This window comes from Nannobrachium achirus, assembly GCF_963921795.1.
Source record: "Nannobrachium achirus genome assembly, chromosome: 18".
Lineage (NCBI taxonomy): Eukaryota > Metazoa > Chordata > Actinopteri > Myctophiformes > Myctophidae > Nannobrachium > Nannobrachium achirus.
Genome location: NC_137825.1, coordinates 14,641,045 through 14,668,513, shown reverse-complemented (window position 1 = coordinate 14,668,513; position 27,469 = coordinate 14,641,045). Strand labels below are relative to the sequence as shown.

Here is a 27,469-nt window from a genome sequence, read left to right as displayed (position 1 = left end):
GGGACATATTAGTGTTTTAGAGATATTTGTCGGGACACCGGGACACGCAGCTTGAAAACTAGACAAAACCGGCAAAACCGGGACATCTGGTCACCCTGACGTACAAAGCCTGTACGTTGGTGTAATTTAATTATTCTTTGTTGGTGCCATGGCATTGGTCCGAAGGTTCATTAGTCCGAAGGTTCATTAGTCAGAATTTATTGCGACCGTCAGGTCGCAGTTACCTGACGGTCGCAGTCTGTCCGTCAGTCTGTCAGTCACGTCACACTTTTCCCCAACTCATATCTCCGCCACCGTTGCCCCAATCCATGCCAAACTTTGCACACACACTCCTTGCCTGCCAATCCACAACCTCCACCCCTCCGCCGCCAAAAAGTGCTAAAATGACCAATGACCACCCCAACGGGGCTGTTCACGGGGAATTCCCAGGGACCACTGACTCCTGGTGCTCTAGAATGGATGCAAAAGTGGTCGCACCCCTAGTGGAGGACCCCCGCCACTGCAGCGCACATAAAATGCCGTAACTCGGGCTAGGAGCGACCGGGAGAGCCGGGGCCGTTACCCACGCACCCGCCTTGGCGGCGCCAAGAGAGCCGTCAACATGAATCTGTCCCATATAGTGCCACCATCAGGCCCATTTTTTAAAACACATTTTTGGACACTGCTCCTACAGATTTTGCCCTAAAATCACGCAAATCGGTACACAGTATGTCTACACTCATGTCATCAACATGGATCTGTCCCATATAGCGCCACCATCAGGACCATTTTTTCTAACACATTTTTGGACACTGCTCCTACAGATTTTGCCATAAAATCACGCAAATCGGTACACAGTATGTCTACACTCATGCCATCAACATGGATCTGTCCCATATAGCGCCACCATCAGGCTGACTTTTTCAAACATATTTTTGGACACTGCCCCTACAGATTTTGCCCCAAAATTACGCAAATCGGTACACAGTATGTCTACACTCATGTCATCAACATGGATCTGTCCCATATATTTTTTCAAACACATTTTTTGGACACTGCTCCAACACATTTTGCCCTAAAATCACGCTGCGACCTGACGGTCGCTTATCTCCCGATTAGGGAGTCTCACTGGTTAAGAATACTATGCCTAACTCTAACCCTAACCTTAACCTCAGTAACCCTAACTAAATTCGGACTAATGAACCTTCGGACTAATGAACCTTCGGACTTATGGGCAGTCCCCTCTTTGTTATGCTAAAGAAAACAACAAGTACGTGCAACCTGATTATATCGAATGAAAATGAATGAATGAAAGTTTTTGAATGAAATGAATGAAAATTTGATTTCCGTGTCGTGCCACAATTTGGCCCATCCCATATATATGACTCATTAGACATCAAAGTGAACTGACATCGATAGTCCTTCCGGCGTTTACACCACGCCCTTTTTTTTTATAAATTAACAAATCCATAAACATAAGAACAATACATCATGAACAAAATAATCTCAAATAAAACAATGCTATTTTACATGTATATGGCCCTCCTTCTCATTGACCAAGCTTTCTCCAGAAATGAAGCAAAAGAAAAAATATCATATTGAAATATCACAAAAGTCATATCATGACTTTTGTCATTTCTAGTTTAAAATGGGAATTTATTAGTGGTAGGGTTTAGGTTTGCTGGGGGGTTCCAAGGCGATAGATAGTAAGAAGACTGATGGAGTGAGTGGAATGCCACTCAAACCCGAGCATCTTCCCTTCTCCTGTGTTCCTCTTCTTCCCCTATAGCAGCCTCTGAGGGTTTGGAAAATGTAAACACCAGCTGTAATAGACAGATTAATATTTCATGAGGAATTGTCTTGTGGCCAGCCATACGGAGCCCCCCGCCACCCCCCCAACCTCATAACATTCTCTCCATCCTCCTCCCAGCAAAGCAGCCCAGTCCCCCTCTCTGTTTCCACCACCACCACCCGCCTATCGTCGTTGTCGGGTGGAAACCTTGTCCAAAACCGTTCGCTTTGTATTTATCATTTAAAGGAGCTATAGTCAACTTTTTCATTGTAGGGCCGACACTTTGTTTACATCCTAGTCTATAGACTAGAATGTAAACAAAGTGTCGGTCTGACAATGGCCAAAATGGTTATTTTATCATTATTTTACGCTTTTTGTGGTCATTTTTTAATAGAAACACATATATGAAGCTTATTTTTTTATAAAATATTTTCGAAACAATTTTTATTTTAGCATCCGTTTTTCAAGAAAAAGTTGACTATAGCTCCTTTAAAGGACAACTTTGTTTTTGTTTTTACAACAAGGGTTTTGGATTGTAAAATGAAAATATGAGTGTTCAAATGTTTTCGTTTACTTTCTATCATTTTAGTGATTTTAATGATTTTGATTTCAGTGGTTGGGGGCGTACAAGTGGCTAAATATGTATTTTTCGACACAAATAAGCCTTTTCCCAAGATGCACCGCAATCTTTCATGGGCAGATGCGACTTATGGGGGCTAGTAGTGTTACTGTAAATAGTAATAAAGAAATCACCGGCTAAAGGGCTTTGACCGTTGTGTTTCTTTCCGTTTGCTGCATGATTAAAACGCATTGGATTTGGTGTGCAATGCTGTGCGGAATCCACACTGCGGATCCGAAGATGAGCCATAAAAGGAGTCAATGAGTTTTTACCGCATGCGACAAGACGCAAAAATCGAACTGGGTTCGATAGGGGAAAAAACGCACAGCCGCAGCCACCTGCCGCATGGCAAATTCGGAGCCGGTGTGCATGAGGTCATAGAGAATCATTGTTTTCTTTAAAAAAATGGAATCGTTCGTTTTTTTCGTCTGTGTGCAAAGGGCCGTAGTGTGTCTAAAATGCCATTTTTAGCCACTTATGCCCCCAGCCACTGAAATCAGAATCGCTAAAATGGCTAAAACGACAGAAAGCAGTAGGCTAAATGAAAACATTTTAACACTCATCTTTTATTTTTTTCCTAAATACAAATACAAGTTGTCCTTTAAAAACATGATTTAAAATAGTGAAAATAGCAGATCTACAAGCACACAACGCCTCGAGGCGCGAGGCGTTGTGTGCTTGTAGATCGTCTATTTTCACTAGCCTTATGTGAAAGAACGCACACATTTGAAATTTGGAGATACAAGGTTTCTGCCCGACAGTGACGCTATCCTCCTTAACAACCCCCCACCATCTCACTTCCTGTTTTATTTTATTTTTTCTCGCCTTTTTGCTAATTTCCCCTGTTTCTCCCCCTTCTCACTTATCCTGTTTCCATCAACCCCCACCCCCCATTGACCCCCTCCCTCCCCTCCCCTATCCTCTTTTGATTGCTCTCCATCCGGTGCGATCACACACTCCCGTTGCAGGAGCCGCAGGTTGCCTTGTTAACAACGAGGCGAACATGTGAGACAGAGGCTTCTCCTCCTGTGTGCCTCTGAGAGATGAGCTAAAAAAAAAAGGGGGCCCTGTTTTTATTGGTGCCAGCAGGGTGGGAGCTCCGGTAGGGCTGTTGTTGTTGTGGGAGAGGTGGAGAGGAGGAGGAGGAGGTGATAGAAAGGGGGGCACAGGGCCAGGGGATCCCTTTTTTGAAAGCAGCAACGTTCATGAAAAACAAGGTGTGCAGAATCATCATCATTACGGGCGGCAGTGGCTCAGGGGTAGAGAAACCGTCATTAGAGTTGGGTGCGAAAGAGTCCTTGAGCAAGACTCTGAACCTCTAGTTGCTCCCGGTGAGCAGGTTGGTGCCTTGAAGCCTTATATTCATGGTTTTTGTCGCATTCCAAGGCCAATAATATGTGATGACCGGCGAACTCATTGGAGACTCTTTGAGTCGCCTACCGGAGGCGATCATTGTGTTTGTAGGAGATGCCTTGTCGGCCGTAGCTTGTGATTGGCTTGTGTAATGCTCGTCACGGCGACTTGAGACGCCGTCCCACCGAAAACAAGCGCTCCTTTACAAGGCATCTCCTATGGATACAATAATAGCCTCCCGGAGACTCTGCCATCAAATTATTATTGCCTTAGGAATGCGACAAAAACTAAAATGTCTACTTGAATTCAAGGCTCCATGGGGCTTCATCCAATCGATATTTAAAAAAAAAATAGTTATTTGGGGGAAGAACTATCCCTTTAAATGAGTCGTCACACGCTATAAACGATGGAGGGGTAGGGGTTAGAGGATTCCTTGACGTAAAGGATGTACAGTACGTTGTGTTGTGACTCAGAACTTGTGACATTAACGCTAGGAGAATCCCTTGACTTTTAAAGGCAGAATTGTGTACTATGTACAACATGTCCATGGCCATTGGCCATCCATCCATCTCAGAATCAATTTACTTCTAGGTCAGAGTGTGAGGAAAGCCTGGATATAAAAATAGCATCCTATATGATGTTCTTTCTGTCCGCTGCAGCGTGATGTGATGAACCTGACCCCAGGTGACAGTGAGCCCCCGGTGGGAGATGCTATATGTCAATGCAATCTGTGGTGAACCACCCTGATGGCCCGTTAGCGTTCAGCTGGGATGCCGGGGGTCTGGGCGCCACACTGACCTCCCACTGTGTGTGTGTGTGTGTGTGTGTGTGTGGTCATCTCTAGAACAGTGCTTCTCAACCTGTGGGTTGGGACCCCCAGGGGGGTCCTGTCACAACCTGGCTCTTAGGCCATGACAAATCGAGGAGGACACGAGGCAGTGGCTTTTAAAGTATAACAATGATTTATTAACATATGGTTTAAATAATATGTACAAAGAGTTTGAGGTGTGTAAATCAGTAATCAGTGGTGTCAGCAATGTATGTATGTGTGGAAAGTGTAGTGTGGGGTGTTGTAAGGTGTATAAACTAAGCATAAGGGAAAACAATAGGTGCTGTCGTCATGAGAGGGAGAGAGAGAATGAGGGTGCCATGGTGGCTTTATAGGGCTCCAAGGAGTACTGGCCAGGTGCTCCCAATGCCCCAATCAGCCACCTCATTGGCCGACACCCATGGCTCTGTGGGGAGAAGCAGAAGTACAGAGTTCCCCCATGCATAGGCTAACACAGGCCCTAAGGCCAGGCCAAGGGGCCGTGACACCCTCCCCCTTTAAAATGAGGGACCTTGAGGGACTGAGACAGTCTTAATACTAACTTAAGTAGTATTACCAATTCAAACTAATAAGTCAAGAGAAAAAACAAAACCAATTAATACATATTATATTATCAAATAATGAAGAAAAAAAAAACCCATGTGTAAATTAGTGAATACAAATACCATGAAATACCCTTCAATACTATCAATACCATTTGCCCCCAAATAAACTTAACCCAAGCCGTCCTGTCTACCACCCGCACACCCGGCCCCCCTCCTCAGCAGCCAAGATTGCCTAGGATTCCTGGAGCATCTAAGAGGAGGAGATCAGGAGGACGGAGCAGACAGACAAGGCCTAAGGGACAAAAAAACCACACGTCACATTTTTGCCTACAATTTAAGGCACCCTAGAAAGGACATTTTCAACCCTGTTAATGTATATAATGTCGAGCCAATAAGACTGCCACATTAGGGACCAGCAAATTAACCTGATTGGGACATTTCAATGAATTGAGAAAGGTTAGTAATCAGACTTCAGAACAAGGCAAGGCGATGCCCAGTGTGATCCATGCGTGCTACCGCTGAACATGCTGCATTAACATCCAAGTTGGACTGCACATCCGGTGGGCGGGATTCACAAACATGAAATGGCTTCAGTAAGCTAACATGACATAATAGGGTGGGTTTCCTCCGCTGAGGAGTAAAAAACAAATAGTTTAAGTCCGACATTTTCTTAACCACTGTTTGAGGATCTGTAAATTTGTCCTGAAATGATGAGCCTGTGATGGGCAACAGTGCCAACACACGATCACCAGGGCTGGAAACTCTCTGCTCAGTGCTTCTGTCTAAATAAGGTCTGTGCCAAAACCCATTCACATAGTCAAGTAAGTTGCGACGAGGCTCTATCGCCTTCCACTGGTTACTCAAAATGACTAATGGTACAGTATGGCCAAGGACCAGTTCGTTTGGAGACGTTCGACTAAACCCAGTGCTTTGCTGCGCAACCTCACTGGTTGAGAGTATTAACCATAGTAAACACATTACAGTGAGAAAATAAACTGCACCAGATTTCAAGCGAGGGAGTAGGCCCCCACAATCAATGAACAAATGTTCAAAAGGTTTGGCAATTGCAGGAATTCTTTCAGATAAGGAAAACATTGCTCCTGAACCCAAATTCTGTTTCTTCCCAAGGTCACACTCAATTGCTTCAGAATTACCACAGAACATGGCATGTGTCACTGCATCAGCTGTGACCACATCAGGAACCCCGGTTTCACTCTCCTCAGGTTTTAGCAAAGGCACCTTGTCCACTACTAAAGGTGGTGGCACATCCGTCCACACACGTGCACCAGCCAACCCATTACCCAAGATCACATTTACCCCTGCCACAGGTAAAGCGGGACGCACAGCCACACCTGTCAGACCCTGGAAGAGATTGGAATAGAGCATGATGTTGTGAACAGGAACATCGAGGACAGTTAAACCCATCCCCAACACAGGAATAGAGGACCCTGTAGCACTCTCCCTAGTAAATGGTAACACTGATGCCTCAATAAATGTATCGTGTGCTGCTGTGTCACGTAGTATATTTACTGGCACTTTAACAGTACTTCCCACAAGTGACACAAAACCTGCACTGATGAACGGCCTGTAGGACGCATCAACCTCAAGACTTTGACATTTTGATATTCCACATTTTGACCCTTTGACTCCCTTAACCTGTACCTCCTCCAAGCTTGGCGCAGGCACAGCCATAGCCGCACCTTTCGCAGAGGGAGAGGTAGACATAGTCTTTGCTTTTAGAGCGTAACAGTCAACTTTCCAATGGCCTTTCCTATGACAGAAGTTACATACTTTCTCCTCACGCGTGCCATGACCAGGGTTCGCCTCCGGTGTAACCGCCATGCCTGAACTACCTGGAGAGCCCATTTCGACACTCTCATTGCCAGCACGGGACTGGACAAAGGAGCGTCGCTCCCCAGAAGAGCGCCTGTGTGTCAACACATATTCATCTGCCAAAGCAGCAGCTTCAGCAGCAGTTTTCACCTTTCGATCACTGATGTAAGTGGCAATATGTTCAGGCAATGTGTTCTTGAACTGTTCGAGGACTATAAGGTCACACAACCCTTCAAAGTCCTTAACTTCCAAGGCGGCACACCAGCGGGCGAAATAGCATGACAAATCGCGTGCAAACTCTAGGTGAGTCTTGTTCTCAATTTTTCGCCACGTCCGAAAACGTTGGCGATAGGCTTCAGGAACAAGTTCAAAGGCCTTCAATACTGTAGACTTAACCACTTGGTATTTCTGACTGTCAGCAGGACTTAGACATGAGTAGGCCTCCTGTGCCTTGCCTGTTTACACACATTGCAGCATTAACGTGCGGGCAGACTCTGGCCATTTACGTACATCGGCTACACGTTCAAACATGGAAAAGAAAGTCTCCGGGTCCTTTTCGTTAAACTTGGGCACAAGGCGCAAGTTACTGAAAATGTCAAAATCGTGAGTTTGAGATCCCGAGGGCGTTGCCCTACCACCAGATAAATCCCCAGCTGTAAGTTTACCTTCTTTTATTAGCTCAAGCTTTGCACGTTCAATCTCGAGTCTAGACTGCTCTACTTTTAGCCTCCCTACCTGTAACTCTTTCTCCAACTGATTATTCCTCCCCTCTGCCTGCAACAAAAGCAACTCTTTCTGTTGCTCAAAAGTAAATTGGATAGTGGGCATTTTAGGCATGGTCACTGGTTCAGTTAATGTTTCCTCATCCTCCTCCTCAACTACAGAGTCTTCAAGAATCCCCTTGTCCTTTAAGTTAGCGATCAAAATAGACTTTACACGCTCCTTTAACCTTCTGTCTGTAATTTCAATCTTAAAGTGATCAGCTACTCCCAGTAGCTGGTCCTTAGTGAAATCATCTAAGGTTTCTTCACATGGAGATGCAACAAAGTCCTCAATCTGAGACATTTTCAAAACAGTAAGTTCAACTGGTCAAAAGACAAAAAGAATGTGACTTACTTATTTTCAAGGTATTGTGTAGTTAATTTTTAAAGAGCAAATTACTATTTGTTAATAAATAGAAAAACAAATTCCAAACTGGAACAAATGCTCCCCCTCTGTCTCGTTAGGACAGGTGAGACAGGTGCGCCTACAGGAGCGGCACTCCCCCTACCTCAACTGCCTAAACCAACTAAACTAACACAACTTGCCCTAGGTCTTCAGTGGGCCTCCCGAGTAACCACACCTCCATGGCAATCTCGGTGGTCACCACCCAATCCCATCTTGTGTGGGACCGAGTCTAACAAAATACAATATGTAAACAAAAAAAACAGTGCGTCCCCCTGCGGGTAACACCTCTGACCTACATGGGTGGGGAGTACCGCCCCTCAGACTGTACCAGACACACCTGCCCCACCTGTCCCAATTACCACACGGTAACTGATAAACAGCACAACCCAAAAAACAAAAAAAGAAAACCAAAATAATTGTATTTACCCAAACAATTACTTAGATTACTTTTACTTAGATTACTTTTACTTAGATTACTTTTACTTATCCTTAAACTTAAATAACTCAAACAAACTCAAACTCAAATTATTCAAAACCAACTTGTTAACTCAAATAAATCAAACGACCACTACCAAGCGCCTCCTCCTAATGCCGTGACTAAAAATGCCAAAAAGCACCAAACAAAACAGGAAGATTACTTTACCTGTCACAAATGTCACGGCCAACCCGAGTTCCAACTTTTCACGAACGGCACGAGCCCCCAATTTGTCACAACCTGGCTCTTAGGCCATGACAAATCGAGGAGGACACGAGGCAGTGGCTTTTAAAGTATAACAATGATTTATTAACATATGGTTTAAATAATATGTACAAAGAGTTTGAGGTGTGTAAATCAGTAATCAGTGGTGTCAGCAATGTATGTATGTGTGGAAAGTGTAGTGTGGGGTGTTGTAAGGTGTATAAACTAAGCATAAGGGAAAACAATAGGTGCTGTCGTCATGAGAGGGAGAGAGAGAATGAGGGTGCCATGGTGGCTTTATAGGGCTCCAAGGAGTACTGGCCAGGTGCTCCCAATGCCCCAATCAGCCACCTCATTGGCCGACACCCATGTCGGCCAATGATAAAGGGACAAAAAAGAAAAGGGTTCACCCCAAAATTACTTTTTACGGAAGTGGTTTCCTATGGAGACACAAAGAGCCTGCTTTGTTCCTTATGCTATGGAGACACAAAGAGTCTCCTCAAATTATTGGCTTAGGAATGCGACAAAAACAACTAGAAATGCACTCTGTCAAGGTGTCAACTTGCGCACCAGTAGGCCTACTTGTGAGCAAGCAGAGCACGCCATGAGGTGCGCTCACCACTGGCATCACCGAATCATTTTTTTTTATAATTATATATATATATATATATATATATATATATATATATATATATATATATATATATATATATATATATATATATTATGATATATGCCAATGACATCACCAGGAATACTGGTCCCTCATTGCCTGTTAATGATGACGTTGCCAGAGATGCTATGTTCTTACACAAGAGAGGACACAGACATACATACATACAGTACATACATACATACGCAGCCGATCGCAGTACTTGCTCGCTCTGCTTGTGCAAGTAATAACTCTATGCGGTGAGTAATCGATAGAAAAAAAGTAATTTGGGGGGTGAACTATCCCTTTAATGCCTTAAAAAGAAAAGAAAGAAAAAGACCATTACTGCATCAAAAGACAAAAGAACTATACTACACAAACTGGTCAAATTGCCAAAAGATATTGAAAATTGAAAATAGCAGATCTGCTATTGTAGTCTGCTATTTTCACAAACTAAATTGAATGCCTCAACTCATACAATTCCATGTGCTTGTCAGGGTGGCGGGGGGTCCTCTTTCTGATTGACATAATGATGAGACGTCATGTGGGTCTGTCATCATCATCAACACCGTTCACTTCACCCCGGTGGGGGGGGGGCGGCAGTGGCTCAGGGGTAGAGTGGCTGCCTGGCAACCAGAAGGATCCCAGTTTGATCCCCCAGAGTTAGTGTCAAAGTGTCCTTGTGCAAGACTCTGAACCCCTAGTTGCTCCCAATGAGCAGGTTGGTGCCTTGCATCGTTTCCTCCACCATCGGTGTATGACTGTGTGTGTGAATGTGTGAACGTAGTCGTAGATGCACAATCATTGTAAAGTGTCTTGAATAAAGGCGCTATACCAGTAAGACTCCCTAATCGGGAGATAAGCGACCTTCAGGTCGCATACACAAATTTTAGAAGGCAATGGTAGGCAATCAGGAGGGAATATGTGAAATGGGAGAGATCCATGTTGATGACATGACTGTAGAGATACTGTGTACCGCTTTGCGTGATTTTAGGGCAAAATCTGTAGGAGCAGTGTCAAAAAATGTGTTTTGCAAGAATCTACCTCATGATGGCGCTAGAAGAGGGCCATGTGAGAAATGAGGAGGTTGGAGGTTGTGGTTTGGCAGCCAAGGAGTGTGTTTGCAAAGTTTGGCATGGATCAGGGCAACGGAGGCGGAGATATGAGCAGCTGAAAAGTGTGACATGACGGACAGACTGACTGACAGACAGCCGGTGGAGGATTTGATAGTAATAACTACGACCTGGCGGTCGCAATAAATGCACCATTTACCATTTTCTTCTTTGAAGCCTTGAAAAAAATAATCGTTGATAACAGTGGGTAAAGCATACTGATACAAGCCGGAACAAATTGTATTGATTGATCATTAAAATAAACATGCGGCCCACCCAGACTGACCACTTAACAACACGGCAGCCGTTCAGCTGCCGTGTTGAGTGGGCAGGGGCGTCACACCAAATTCTGGGCCCTGGGTACAAGGATTCACGGCGGGCCCCCCATGAATGTTAACTATTGAAAAATAGCAGATATACAAGCTCACAGCGCGGCACCGAGTGCCGCGCTGCGAGCTTGTATATCCGCTATTTTTTAAAAATCGTGAAAATGTGTGCAAGGAACCTATGTCAAGGACCCCCAAGATGATATGTATTTGGCCACGGACCCACATCTCAAAATATTTAGTTCCAGGGACCACCCAGAAGCAAAATTTGAGTTACAACCATTCGCTTTGAAAATACATATATTCAAAGATTTTCACACATTTTCACAACTTTTCAAAAATAGCAGATCTACAAGCTCGCAGCGCGGCACTCGGTGCCGCGCTGTGAGCTTGTATATCTGATATTTTTCAATAGATAAAGGGCCCCTCCACCTTGGGCCCCAGTAACTCAGTCCCACTTTCCTACCCCTTGTGATGCCCCTGTGAGTGGGCCCCGATCCAGAGGGAGAGGCAGCATGGGAACCACTGCCAAGTAGACACCGTTAGACATAGACAATAATAACAGGCGGAGGAAATGCAACAATGGAGATGATCAATGTGGTCGTTTTTCTGTCTTATTAACAGCTTTAACTTGGGCTTGCCAGCAGGTCTCTCTTGAACCATTCGTCTCTCGCGCTCTCTCTCACACACGCACGCACGCACGCTCAATTCACCTTTTATTTGCTGAGCTGCATATCCAGTACCATTTAAACCCTCTAGAATTGGTAAAGGGTACTTATAATATACGTTGCCTACTTGATATGTTTTTGTCTCCACCAGCCGAAGGCTGAGGGAGAGTATGTTTTCCCCTCCGCCCGTCCGTCCGTCCGTCCGTCCGTGCGTGCGTCCGTCCGTGCGTGCGTGCGTCCGTGCGTCCTCGCAGTTTGTGAGCAGCTAATCTCAGTCACCGTTGGCCCGATCGCTGCCAAACTGAGCACACACACTCCCTGGATGCCAATCTAGAACCTCTGCCCCACATTTTTCAAATCAGCCTCATGGTGGCGCTATAACAGGCCGATTTGTGTGGCCTGGTTGTTACCAGCTAATCTCCGGCGCCGTTGGCCCGATCGCTGCCAAACTGAGCACACACACTCCCTGGATGCTAATTCAGAACCTCTGCCCCACATTTTTTAAATCAGCCTCATGGTGGCGCTATAACAGGCCGATTTGTGTGGCCTGGTGGAGACCTGTGCTCGGAAGAGCACTGCTTCTAGTTTCACTCTCAGATGTCTTTGCCACAAAAATTGCAGATCTACAAGCTCACAACGCGTCGCAACCCAACGCGTTGTGAGCTTATAGATCGGCAATTCTTTGGCAAATGTTGAGCCCCAGAATAATGGATTTGCGTTATCGCGATAATATCGTAAATCGTAAATTATTTGGTCATAATAAATCTTCATATCGTCCCATCCCTAACACACACACACACACACACACACACACACACACACACACACACACACACACACACACACACACACACACACACACACGAGCACAAAGAGCATCTGACATCACACCGGAGCCCACACACACACACACACACACACACACACACACACACACACACACAAATAAGGCACTGAAACTGTATTATAGCCAATATGAGCAACAGCCACACTCCAGACGGGGCTCTTTCTCTCTCTCTCTCTAACTAACACTAACACCAACACACACACACACACACACACACACACACACACACACACACACACACACACACAAACACACACACACACACACACACACACACACACACACACGCTGGCAGCACTGCGTTACAGAAGGCTGTCTGCATGCAACCTGTTCATATAGCTGTGGGTAATTGAAAATCTATACCGCTCACTTTCTATTTCGACATGTATAAGAGCTGAGAGAAATGGTAAAGTTCCTTCCCCTATAGGCGTTTTTTTACATGCTATAGCTGCGTCTCAAGTCCTTAAATCAAATCCTATTTCCTAACTTGTATCAAAATACCTTGCAACATACAAGGAAATAGGAAAGAAGTGTAGGAAATAGGATCTAATTTAAGGACTTTAGATGCTGCTTATGTACAAGTGAGCCTGAGTGACTGCTGAAGTACTGCAATGTGCAAACACATCAGCAAGATTTGTGAGCTGCTGTGATAGAAGGATATCAAATGGAACCCAACCACCATAAAGACTACTGATCATGGGGTACCGTATACATCCTTGCGTCTGCATCAAGTAATCTCGATACATGAAAACTGTTTCAACCCTTTCAATTGTACATATTTTGATTGTATTGCACTGTGTACACTACACTTCTGCTTTGGCAATGAAAACGTATGTTTTATCAAGCCAATAAAGCCCTTTGAATTTAATTGAATTGACTGCTGCTTGCTTGCCAGCCGACAGCCCTGAATCTCACTGCAATTGTTCTAGTGAAGGCGGCACGACGTCGGCAGATGAAGGAAAACAGGACAGTATAAGGATTGAGTTCAAGCACGGTGTTCTTCTTCAAATTCAGTTACATTTTATTTTTCAACAAATACAATAAAGACAAACTGTTATTCCTGTGACTTCCTCTGGCATTGCATATTATATTTATTCCACCATCATCAATATCATCAGTCAGCAGCATAGCTTTGTCTTAAAGAAGTAGTTCACCCCCCAAAAAATATATTATTTTAGACTTCTAATTCTATCAATTACACACCCTGTGAAACCTTAAATTCATGGAGATTTCTTTCTTTTTGTCTTATTCCTGAGTCAATAATTTGATGACCACCTCGTCGGTCAATACGAGACTCCACCAGTAATTAAATCATTCGAATTCAAGGCTTTGTGAGATGGATACATTTTTAGGTGAACTACTCCTATAAGCACTATGTTAGACTTTGGCCATTGGAAAATGCGATGACACACAATGTGAGCTTGGAGATCTATCGTTTTCCAAAACAATTAATAGGGCCGTTAATGTAAATGTGTCAGAATGGCTGGCATAGGTTAATGTAATGAGTGATACAGCCCTGTCTGCTGCCTACAGTGCTTCCTATCTCTGGTCCTTGGCTGCTGCTGCTGCTGGTTCCTACAAGGTAGTTCATTGCATTCACCTGGCGTCCACGATCTATAACTTGATCTATAACTTAAGTCCCCAATTAGGCAGCTAGAATTCTAGAAAAAGGACGCCACATAGATATAAAAGTATATATAATATACTTAGAAATAAGCACCCTGCTTTACATGTTCATAGCCACCTATTGTGCTGAGGGACAAACACACAGCTATGGATACCATAACCATCACATCTTCATTATCGAAACAAAGAACAGCATTTCTATGAATGGAAATATTATATACACAGTTTCATTCTAAGGGACGGCCAGGTGAATGCATTCAAAGGACAACTTTAAACCCTAACCCGTTTACAACAAGGGTTCATATTTTAGATTGTAATTAGAGAAAAGAACAGATGAGTGTTAAAATGTTTTCATTTACTGCTTTCTATTGTTTTAGCAATTTTAGTATTTTGATTTCAGTGGGTGGGGGCATGCGTACAAGTGGCTAAATTAGAGACAATAAGCCGTCAATGTCTTTGTTACTATTTACACCAGCCCCCATAAGTCACATCTGCCCATGAAAGATTGTGGTGCATCTTGGGAATGGGCTTATTGTGCCTAAAAATACATATTTAGCCACTTATATGCAAATCAAAATCGTTAAAATCACTAAACTGATAGAAAGAAGTACAGTAAATGAAAACATTTTAACACTCATCTTTTCTTTTCTCTAATTAAAATCTAAAATATGAACCTTTGTTGTAAAAAAAACAAAGTTGTCCTTTGTCCTGGCAGGACAGAAAAGCATGGGTACTTGATGGAAACCATTGGTGCGATGTTGTAATAAAACGGTGCAGAGTCAGTTGACATTTTTGGTCTTTGGGCTGTTGTGCCCTTGTGTCCACTGGGCTGGGGGGGGGGGGGGGGGTGAGGTGTCCCGAGCAGCAGGTCACTTGTTTTTGGGTTGGGCTGCTATGTAGAGGGCCACGAGGCAGTAGAGAGCGCCCCCTAGAGTCAGGGCCATGGTGGTGCGGTACAGAAGCCTGTCTGGGACGCCTCGCTTCAGATGCACAGGGGTGCCGTCTGAAATCTGAAAGAGGAGACACAGGGACAGGAAGACAGAGGGAGACATGTGGTTAGTCAAGGAATATTATCAGAATGCCTGCCAAAGCTTAACCTGACTTGCGTCAGATGGTGGCAGTAGTGCGTAGGCTACCGCTCTACTTTACCATCTGAGATCTCTTGGTGGGAGTTGATAACGCTCGTAAAGCCCCGGGCCGGACCAATCAGCGGCAGCTACGGGCGGGCTCTGAGCGGCTCTGAGCCAATAGAGTCTGATTGCAGACCACGTGGATGCAGACAGGCCAATATGAGTGGTTGGAGTTGGCACTCCCAGACTGTGACGGAGAGACGGCCACATCCAATCACCCGCCCCTTACATCGAGTCTGCCCGAGAGATCTCAGATGGTAAAGTAGAGCGGTAGCCTACGCACTACTGCCACCATCTGACGCAAGTCAGGTTAGCCAAAGCTGGGAATACATTCCTTACCAAACGATTTCTTCAGCAATGTGTTCGTAAAGGTGTCTAGTAACATAATCTAACAAAGATTGAAATTCAACATCCCTCGGAGAATCTTTGACAGCTAGGGTAATTCTGGGTCTCATTCACTTACTATACACTAAATACTAAAAACATTCCTTGGGCCAAAAATGGACCCCATACAACTGTGAAAAGTGATGACTCATCACTAAACCATCGTTTTTTTGGGGGCTGTTTTTAGCCCAATGAATGTTTTTTTTTAACACCTAGTTAGACCCCTCACATGCTACTTAAAGCATATTTTTTGGGAGTAATTTTTTCTCTTATAGTATAGTGTATAGTAAGTGAATGAGACCCTGAATTACCCTAGCTGTCAAAGATTCTCATAGGGATGTTGAATTTCAATCTTTGTTAGATATGTCACTAGACACCTTCACGAAAACATTGGTGAGGAAATTGTTTGGTAAGGAATTTATTCCCAAGTTTTATTAATATCCCCTGACTAGGTGTGAAAGATCGTTTGTGTTCTGGCTCGGTTCAACGGAACTAACACAGCATGTCAGTATTTATATTATTTCTTATATTCACGTTACATTATCATCAAAATCATAGTGTTTTGCCAATTACTTGAGGGCCCACTCTCAATGAATACCCTAAAGGCCCACAGGTTGAGAACCACTCGTTTAGAAGGTTGTTGTGTGTACAATAAGTTTACTTCTGGAAAGAAGAAAAAAGAAAATGGCACTAAAAAATGTGAAATGCACGAGTCAATATTGCATTTCCCATTTGTTATTTGATTAATCGTGCACTTCCAATTCCCAGACTTTCTTATTACACTCCCCCAAAGCCTTTTGCATGTGATGGATTTTCAGGAGAGGAGTGGAATGCAATGTCGTTATATAAAATGGGAAATAAACACCACCAGTCCCCAGCCACATACCAATAAATACTATCGACTGCATGGTGAGCCTTATGTCCCCAACCGGCGGACACTTTGGAAGGAGACCAGATATCGTTTGGACTCCATTACAAATGTTAAATTGGCTGCATGGAGTACTAAAACCAACTGGCTAAAATGTTAGATATTGAATAAACTATTTAGCTTCCTGCTATGAATAATATTTACAGAAACGCTGTTTAAGATTCTCTCTGCGTACCTGGAATATTCTCTGGAGGTCGGGTACTCTGTTGGCTCCCAAGTACTCCACGGTGGCACCGGCTTCTGACACCACCTTGGTGGGCGTGGCGAAGACCATGGCTGGGCCCTCAGCGGGCACACCGGGCCTTAGACCCTGTAGCACCAAGAAATGTACCGAACCATTAACAACCCATTTAGGCCTAGAATTATTGAATGCTTTAACCAGTGAAAAATAGCAGATATACAAGCTCACAGCGCGGCACAGAGTGCCGTGCTGCGAGCTTGTAGATCTGCTATTTTTGAAAAAGTCGTGAAAATGTGTGCAAATCTTTGACTATATGTATTTTCAAAGCGAACGTTTGTAACTCATATTTTGCTTCTGGGTGGTCCCTGGAACTAAATATTTTGAGATGCGGGTCCGTGGCCAAATAAATATAATTTTGGGGGTCCTTCACATGAAAAGGTTTGAGAACTACTGACATAGTAGTCTCTCAAGAACAGACTAACTGAGCTCCAGTTGAAGTGAAAAGGACCTTTTTCTTTGACAATGGCCGGCCAGATTGCTGACATACTGTAGAAACAAAGGTTTTTCAAAAAATCTTAGAAGGATTTATAGAAAGACACTTATAGAAAAATTCTAATTTTCACGATTTTTCAAAAATAGCAGATCTTCAAGCTCACAGCGCGGCTGTGAGCTTGTATATCTGCTATTTTTCAATAGTTAAAGCATAAAATAATGATACACAATAATGTGTACCCGTTCTGAACGGGTTAACACCGGGCCACAGCCCCTGTAGCACAATACACCAAACCATTAAAACCTCATTAAACAGTTCTATGGGCCACACATCTTCACAACTGAGCCCAAAGACGACACTGGACCTTCCAATTCACTCCAGTGCTTTAACTGGGTGGTTCGGCTGAAGAATAAGTTGTGCGTCGAAACTTTAGTTTGTTTGTGTTTGTTTGCACCATTATTAAACGGGTGAAGACGAGACATGGAGATGCATCTCATCCCATCCACTTTGAATGGTGTTACTGAATATAAATGCCCTGAAATTAAAAGAATGCCAGGTTGAAAAGTCCCATTATTGCTTGCTGTGCTGTGAATACAATTTTATTGCGAGCCCCTCATCTTGTTTTTCTGAAATTAAAATCAACCAAGTAAAAAACGAATTTATTCCCATGGAAATAACTCAATTAAACAAGACTCGGCAGCCATGGAGACCTTTTGGGTAGTGCGGAATCTAAATGTGGAATCCATGGACCATTATATTATTATATATTAGCTGATGTGAATACAATAGGCCTGGGTAGACAGTGGACATTAACTTAAAATGTTTGCCTGCTCTGTGATTATATTTATGATTGTTGCAAGCTATAGATTATTTTGGAATCACTGTTATTTGATGTTGTTTGATGGGCTTTTAAATCTAATGTCTACACATTGACGCTGCGCTTTATTACAAATTGCCTCTCGGAAGACATTAAAGTTTTCCTAGTCTGAACATTAAAAATCATCAAAATGATTACAAAGTGGCCCACATAACTTGTTTTTAATATCGTGTCCTGTCCTTCCTGAGAGCACTGACCTCCGTTCGGCTGAAGCGCAAGAGAGGCCTCTTCAACAATGTAATCTCATCTCAATGACATACTGTACAATAATAACCAAACCAAACAATGCAATTATCCAGTTCAATGGGAGTCTGTCATGGGAGGAATGGAAGGAGTTGGCATCATGCACAGTAAATCAGACAGCAGAGATCAGGGTCCAAAACGTTCTTAAACTTGAATAAATGTTTCTACTGTGAGCTATTGCAGTGTGCTGACTTCCCTTCCCCTTCTAATGTACGTATTTTAGTTCAGCCAGCACCTGTACATTTTTGTTGGGACACAAGTGCTTCTCTCTGGACTCTGTTATTAAATCAAGGCTAGCAATCACACCGTAGTAGACACCATTACAGTCCAGCTCAGGGACTTTTCACTGTGATAAGTTTCACTGAGAGCGAACAAATGTAACCAACAGGATTTGACCGTTTATATTTCCTTTTTTTAATTCTCCAGTATAATTCAGAGCTTAAAAGATCTCAAACCAGTGAGCACAGCAGCACACTGTATGTGTCTGTCTGTATATATAACTAAATTATGCATGATTAGGCCAAAGGCAAAACTATTTATTTGAATGCTACATAATCAGCGGCTTCATAATTCAAATGAAGTGTTCAATTTCACATCTGTTCAAGTGTTTGATAGTACTGTTCAATACTGGTAGAAGCTATATTAATGTGCTATTTTTGCTCACAGGCCCATTAACCACAATGGTATCATTCATCAAATGGCGAAGTCAAATAACATTTACATAATTTAAAAGGGCCATGATTTAACCCATTTAGAACGGGTACACATTTTGTGTATCATTACTTTATGCTTTAACTATTGAAAAATAGCAGATATACAAGCTATTTTTGAAAAATCGTGAAAATTAGAATTTTGACCCGATTCTATAAGTGTCTTTTGAATCCTTCTAAGATATTTTTGAAAAACATATGTTTCTATGTCAGCAATCTGGCTAGCCATCGTCAAAGAAAAGGTTCTTTTCACTTAACTGGAGCTCAGTTAGTCTGTTCTTGAGAGACTACTATGTCAGTGGTTCTCAAACCTTTTCACGTGAGGGACCCCCAAAATGATATGTATTTGGCCACGGACCCCCATCTCAAAATATCTAGTTCCAGGGACCCCCCAGAAGCAAAATTTGAGTTACAAACGTTCGCTTTAAAAATACATATATTCAAAGATTTGCACACATTTTCACGACTTTTTCAAAAATAGCAGATCTACAAGCTCGCAGCGCGGCACTCGGTGCCGCGCTGTGAGCTTGTATATCTGCTATTTTTTTTTTTTTAGTTAAAGCACCCACAAGTTTTAGGCCTAAATGGGTTAATAAGGTCCCCTTGGTCTGCCACTGCCTAGCCTCTCTCCTCACCACTAGGGCCAAGCCGGGGCGATATGACTTCACATCAATCAATATGTGACCATTCTTTTCTTTTTAATATAGTGAAAATAGCACATCTACAGCCGTTGTGAGCGTGTACATCTTGCTATTCTGTTAGATGTATTTCGTGTTGATTCGTTTATACATTATCTTGATACAACTGGGGAAAGATAGATAGATAGATAGATAGATAGATAGCTTTATTGTCATTCAACATATACATGAAATGCATAAATGAACGAAATTTCGTTTCACTGGCTCCTAGTTAAAATAAGTTAAAATAAGTTAAAATACTAAAAACTAAAAACACTAGAACACACCACTTAATCAATAAAAACACAAATCAAATTCAAATTCATGGATATGGCCCACAGGATTCTTAAGCGTCATATGGAGAAAGGTCAGGGGATATGCACTTTTAACGTGACTTTTTAGCTTTTTTAGCCTTTTCAGAGTTCACAAGTCTTATGGCTTGGGGGAAAAAACTCTTGGTGAATCTGGCCGTTCTGCTCCCGATGCTGCGGTACCTTTTACCAGAGGGCAGGAGATTGAACAGTCCCTGATGTGGGTGGGTAGGGTCAGACATGATCTTATTTGCCTTTAAAAGACAGCGATTTTGGGCAATGTCCTTGGTGGAAGGCAGTGTAGTCCCGATTATCCTCTCTGCTGTCCTCACCACTCTCTGCACAGTTTTCCAGTCTGTCTCGCTGCAGCTACCAGACCAGACAGAGATGCAGTTTGTCAGAATGCTCTCTATCGTGGCCCTGTAGAACATGGTGAGAATGGGAGGGGGAAGTTGGGCTCTTCTCATCCGGCGCAGAAAGAACAGACGTTTCTGTCCTCTCTTCACAAGAGAGGCCGTGTTTGAGGACCATGTCAGGCTGTCTGTGATTTCTACCCCCAGAAACTTGGTGCTGCTCACTACCTCCACTGCGGTGTCATTTATGAGGAGTGGTGTGTGGCTGTGCTGGTTCCGTCGGAAGTCAACGATGATCTCCTTTGTCTTGTTGACATTCAGGACCAGGTTGTGTGTGTTGCACCAGCCCACCAGCTGTCTCACTTCCTCCCTGTATGCATCCTCGTTGTCATCTTTGATGAGGCCCACAACTGTCGTGTCGTCCGCGTATTTCACCATATGGTTAGTACTGAACATCGCACAGCAGTCATGGGTCATCAGGGTGAACAGCAGTGGACTCAAAACACAGCCCTGGGGAGAGCCAGTGCTCAGGGAGATGACGTTGGAGTTATTATTCCCAACTCGCACAGATTGAGGTCTGTCTGTTAGGAAGTCCAGCAGCCAGTTACACAAAGGAGTGCCAAGGCCCAGGGGGTCCAGTTTGTCCACCAGTTGCTGAGGGATAATTGTGTTGAATGCTGAGCTAAAATCTAAGAACAGCAGACGCACAATGGTGTTCTTCCCCTCTAGGTGTGCCAAGCTCCGGTGCAGGACAGAGGCAATGGCATCCTCTGTAGAGCGGTTTGCACGGTAGGCAAACTGGAACGGGTCAAATTTGGGGGGGAGTTTGGAGACTATATGTGCCTTTACCAGCCTCTCAAAGCACTTCATCGTTATTGGGGTGAGTGCAACTGGGCGGTAATCATTGAGAGATGTTATAATTGGCTTTTTTGGCACAGGAATTATTCTAGCAGCTTTGAAACATGAAGGGACAACAGCCTGGTTTAGTGAGATGTTAAAGACGTCTGTGAGGACCGGGGCCAACTGATCCGCACACTCCTTGAGCACCCGACCTGGAATGTTGTCGGGTCCCGTCGCCTTCCGGGCGTTGATACCTTTCAGGGTCCGCCGGACATCAGCTAGGTCCAGACTGAGTACCTTCTCATCTGGAAGAGGAATGGTTTTCCTTGCAGGGATGTTGTTTGTTGCTTCAAAGCGTGCAAAATAATTATTGAGTTCGTTGAGGAAGTCCTCATTGTCCTCACAGGGTGATGGTGCTCCCTTATAGCCTGTGATGGACTGAATGCCCTGCCACATGCGCCGAGAGTCTGTAGAGTCCTGGAAGAAACCTTCGATTTTCCGACTATAGGTACGTTTTGCAACTCTGATGGCACGGTTCAGGTTGGCTCTTGCTGTTCTGAGCTCCACACCTCCTCCTGCTTTAAAAGCATTGTTCCGCACCCTCAGCAGTTCCCGTACCTCGCTAGTCATCCAAGGCTTCTCGTTGGCTCGTGTTGTGATGTTCTTAACAACACTAACATCCTCCGTACACTTGGAAATGTAGGCAGACACAGTACCAGCATACTCCTCCACATCAGTCCGTTGTCCCTCTGTTGCTGCCTCCTTAAACATGTCCCAGTCTGTACACTCAAAACAGTCTTGTAGTGCATCCATGGCACCCTCAGGCCAGACCCTCACCTGCTTCACAGCAGGTTTTGTCCTAGTGAGCATTGGCCTATATGCAGGGACCAGCATCACAGAACGGTGGTCTGAAGAGCCAAGATGGGAACGGGGGGCTGCTCTAAAAGCACACTTGATGTTAGTGTAAACTCGATCCAGTGTGTTTTTGCCCCTAGTTGGAAAGTCCACATACTGATAGAACTGAGGGAGAACTGTCTTCATGTTAGCCTGGTTAAAATCCCCAGCCACAATAAAGATCCCCTCTGTATGTGTGGTTTGCAGCTCACTGATGGAACGATATAGTACATTAAGTGCCTCTTTTATGTTTGCACTGGGTGGAATGTACACTGCTGTTATTACAATATTTGTAATTTCTCTTGGTAAATAAAAGGGTCTACATTTTATAGTCAAAAACTCAATGTCAGAAGAGCAATGACTAGCGACCACTGTGGCATTATTGCACCATCTATTGTTAGTGTAAATGCACACCCCGCCCCCTCGAGATTTACCAGTGAGAGCACAGTTCCTGTCCCATCGGAAAGTTGTAAGTCCCTCCAGAGCAACAGCATCTGTGTCATTTTTAATTCTGGCGTTGGCTGTTCAAAAGTAGCAGATCACAGCGTGCCGCTTTGTGCAGCACTGCGAGCTGGTGCCATGGCATTGGTCCGAAGGTTCATTAGTCCGAATTTGTTAAGACCCTAACCCTAACCTTAACCTCAGTAACCCTAACTAAATTCCACCTGGTTCGAATGATATCAACGCACTTAATGCGAAATATTCACGTGCTTTCAGACTCTTCAATGCAGAAAGTATCCAGGATACTTGGATATCCAGTATCCAAATGCAGAGATATTAGTAGTAAAATGTCGACATCTAGTGGTCAACCTCAGAGGAGCGCAAAAATAAAACCTGAGGTGAATCCCAGCCTCGAACCAGATGCCAAGTATGCTCTGTTCCCCGGTGTAACGCCCCACGCCACAGACCCCGACGGAGCGGCGCGGTATTGGGCGGCGATGACCCCCGTGAGTCGCCACCGAGGCGAGCGCTAGCGAGCCGAGTTGCCGCGACGAGCGGTGGGAACGGCGCCCAATCCCACTCAGCCGCGTTACCGAGTTATGTGCCGTTATGGACAGAATAGTAAATATTCAGTCCCTCACTATCCACGCCTACCCCACTATCCACGTCAAAGATAAATGCACAAAAAAGGAGTCACATCATCCGTTCATTAGCTCAGTCAGTAGAGCACGGATGCAACAAACCCACGGTTTGGGTTCGATTCCCCTGAGGGGAATAATATTCAAGGCGAGAGATATCGGCGCATGCGTACTTCAAAGTGCACGGAGAACAGGATACCGTGGATACTCCTCCGTGGATACCCAGTGCATACTCTCTGCATTCAAACGTCTGAGAAATGGTGAAAAAGTCGGATTGAATGCGAAGAGAGCAGTCGAAGCCGGTGCTAAATTCAGACTAATGAACCTTCGGACTTATGGGCAGTCCCCCTGCGAGCTTACATCTGCTATTTCTGAAAATGTTTTGGATAAAACTTGAAAGCTAACTAATTAGAAGGTAGGGCTGTCACGATATGATATTTTACATGACGATTAATTGTCACTCAAATAATTGCGATTAACGATTTAATTGTGTTTTTGTCGTTGACAATTACATTTCTGTTTGGCTTTTAGGCTTTGAAGTTGCACATGGCAGATATGACACATAACCTAAATATACAAAGAAATTACAGACATATTTGACAACTTACTACTTACTACTACTAAAAAATAACAGTGATAGTGGAAATAGCCGATCTACAAGCTCACAACGCGTCGCATCGCGACGCGTTGTGAGCTTGTAGATCTGCTATTTCCACTATTTCTGAAAATGTTTGATTTGACATTGATTTGACATTTTTCAACATTCACGATTATGACGATTATGACAAAATAATTGCGATTATGTCAAATAATTGCGATTAGACGATTATGTAATAATTGTGACAGCCCTATTAGAAGGCATTTGTAAAATTGTAAGAAAGAAATATAATTGATTATGAATGTTGGTTTAAATATATTTTTAGTTAATTGCCCAGGTTAATTTCACTCTCGGATCAAGAGACTCATCATCATACTGCATGTTTGTGATGATGATCCTCCCACTCCAGAATATGAATGCTGCTGGGGTTCAGGGCAAACGGTTAAAGCTACAGTCCCTTAAAAGGAACAACACTTCATCTATCTTCAACCATATCTTCTTCATATAATTGGTCCTAACGCCCATTATAAGTCGGCACTGTGGTGGACAAGATTCATATAATAGTCATTGTGGTATTGATTAATTTAATGTATTTAGTATTGGTAGATGCAACTTCTAGAAGATGTCATCCTCAGCAAGGGGGGGGGGGGGGGGGGGGAGACATCATCACCTGTTCATCCCTGACAAACTCCTTACAAAACAGCCGACTCATGCAAACCTATTTCAGATGATGCTGACTCTGTGCTATAGAATAAAGGCCAATAGGCCATGTAAGGAGTGACCTATGTGTACAACAATTCTCCTGCCAGTATAAATGTTTTGTTCCATCATCTATACTATAATTTTGCGAATGTCTGAGTGTCTGTCTGTCTGTCTGAAACAGCGTTTCTCCTCAGTGGCTGGAGCAATTGATCTGAAATCGCATCACCATTAGCATATGAACACACCTGACATAACTGTGAAGGCCGTTTGTCACTTTCACAAATCGTATGCTGTATAATTGCATTTTTATGGTGTATCTATATCTATTTAGCCTACAGTACCTTTTGTCACCACACATGTTAAGGGAGGGGCGCTGTTGTTCAGGCCATGCACAATCACACACAAACCCACACACACACACACACACACACACATGGGGGGGGGGGGGAGTGTGTGTGTGTGCAGGCGGGCAGGCAGGCGGGCGGGGGGGGGGGTTCTGGCTTGTCCAAAATCATGCAGATCGGTACACAGTATCTCTGTAGCCGTTAAATGGAAAGGGTATTTCTTACATTGATGCTCCTACATATTAGCATGCAAGCACCAGTTAAAGTTACTTTCCATCCCTCATATACTGTGTGCACAGTGCACATCCCATAATCCACACACTGCACATCATTTCGGAGCTCATATCTTTGAACGGGTAAGGGCTAGTTTTAAATAAAGGAGAGAAAAAAAAGGTTTAATGTCTTGTGTGAACCTACGATAATGTCATACAAATGTTCTAACCAATCCATAGTCCACCTCTGAGACAAAGGTCAGTGTGGAAAGAAAAGGCAAGGTCCTTCTGTAAGCCTTAATGGGAAAAAGAAAAAGGTGAAATCTTCCTTTTGAATTAATATCAAACAGGTGTCACTGTCACTAATAAAAAGGCACAGTAGCGGCAGCAGTAAAGGTCACAGCTGTCGTGCGGATGTTGGGGGGAAGCTCTTAAATAAACACACAATAGCATTTCTGACGTTACAGTGAAGGTCAGATCAACGGGTGGCTCGGGAAACCTTTCAGAACAATAGTGTCATGAAAGAATTACATATTAAATATATATAACACCAGTTATAGTGTGTGATACCACCTATTCCAGGGAAGCATAAAGGCCACACAGAAGCAGCATAATAATAACGTTATCGTGGTGAAATGCGGGAGCGGGTTAACCTGGTGAAATGCTAACCTGCCTACGCTGGTGAATGCTAACCTGGTGAATGTTAACCACTATGCCACTCATGATACCAATACTTTTGTACTTTTACTCACAAGTAGGCCTACAATTTTAATTCCGGAGTCCGGTCTTTTACTTAGTATGTCAACATTGCCGTATTGATACTTGCTGTAAGTAAAATAACAAAACAAATTTGAGTACTTTTCCCACCACTGTTATCATAGTCAGTGTTTACTTAAAGTGTTTTCCAGGGATTCACAGGTTCATTTGGTTCCATTTGTACACTGTCAGAGTTAATGGGGAGACCTTGAAATTTGAAAGTTTGAACTTTAAAATTGATTGATTGATTGATTGATTAATTTATTATAAGGTTCCATAGGACAAAGTACAGTTTTGTGACACTCAGTACAGTTCACTGGTACTAAGGTCAACTAAAAGGAGATCCTAGTAAGTTTATCGGCTTATTTACTACACAGGAACCACTTTATGTATCTCATATAACATTGAAAGACAGACGGATAGAACACAGTGCTACAGTATATGCATAGGATCAATTACAAAAGGGGGAGGTGGGAAGCAGTCATAAAGAAGAACAAATAATAAAAAATATAAATAGATAGAACATATTTACAGTGGAAAGGTAAGTATGGTAAGTGGATTCCAGGGACTCTGTGGGTTCATGTATGGGTGTCTAAATTGACCCATACAAGTCTGTAACTCTGACAGTGTACAAATGGAACCAAATGAACCCGTTAGGGTTCATTTGGTTCCATTTGTACACTGTCAGAGTTAAGGGGGAGACCTTGACATTTGAAAGTTTTAGAAACACTGTTTTAGAGGGGTCTAAATTGACCCATACAAGTCTGTAACTCTGACAACACTGTCAGAGTTAAGGAGAAGACCTAGAAATGTGAACGTTTGAAAAACACTGATCATAGTGATAACACGTGAAGGTCACAACAACAGTAAGTAAAGTCATTCTTAACCATGCATTACCATAAAGGTCATGTGTTTACCTGCGGACTGTAGGCTGTGGATCCTGCTGATCCGGTCAGTTTCTGGGTGAAACCGTTGAATTTATGATACATGTTTATGGTACAGAGTAAGGACTGACAGACAAGAAGATGATGATGATGTGTTATCAAAATAAAAAATCACCCGGCGAGGGGTCCTTCTGCTGCCAAGGACCGGCGTCGTCGACGGAAAATGACGTGGCGGGCTTGTCTCTGCCACTGCCTGATCACAATTCAAGAGTAGTAAGGCAAGGATGTTTTTTAAAGATTTGATTAAATGAAATTATACTCATAATAAAGTTACTTAATCATACTGGGTCGGATATAAGGAACGTAGAAAAAGATTTACACGTCACGTTTGTTTTGCAAACTAGAGGACATCCATAGGCCCCTATCTCTTCTTTTTTTGTACCAACATTTGTCCCCATGTGGCCTGCAAGAAAGGCACGTGAGCACGTGACGTGCAGGCGCGCGCGCACGCGCACACACACACACACACACACACACAGACAGAAAGATTAAGCTTAAATCCTTAAAAAAATACAGGCATATGGCATGTATCTAGATTCATCTTGTGTTCACATGTTTGTTTGTTTTTTCACTATTTTTATTATTCTTTCTATTTTGATTCATTTGTATAATTTTGCCCTACTGGCTCTTTAGTTTAACTACACTGTTTAGTCAGGTTTCTGCCAATTAATTGTTTTCTGGGACTATCTATCTTAATGTCAAAATAATTGGTGTGTGGGGCCAAAACAGTGTAATTTTCTTTTTTGTGACATTGAATGCTCTGTCCAGTTGATGAGAGTGTTACTT

At 43.4% G+C, this 27,469-nt stretch overlaps 1 protein-coding gene across 1 annotated transcript; it reads right to left on the bottom strand.

Annotated features, from left to right (window-relative positions):
• Positions 1–14,896: 14,896 nt before the first annotated feature.
• On the bottom strand, positions 14,897–26,728 carry cox7a2l (cytochrome c oxidase subunit 7A2 like; the record flags this gene model as incomplete). The annotated part of the gene is made up of 3 exons (XM_080747700.1): positions 14,897–15,037; positions 16,645–16,779; positions 26,657–26,728. The coding sequence occupies 3 exons, from the start codon at positions 26,726–26,728 to the stop codon at positions 14,897–14,899; spliced, it is 348 nt and encodes a 115-aa protein (XP_080603826.1).
• Positions 26,729–27,469: the final 741 nt, after the last annotated feature.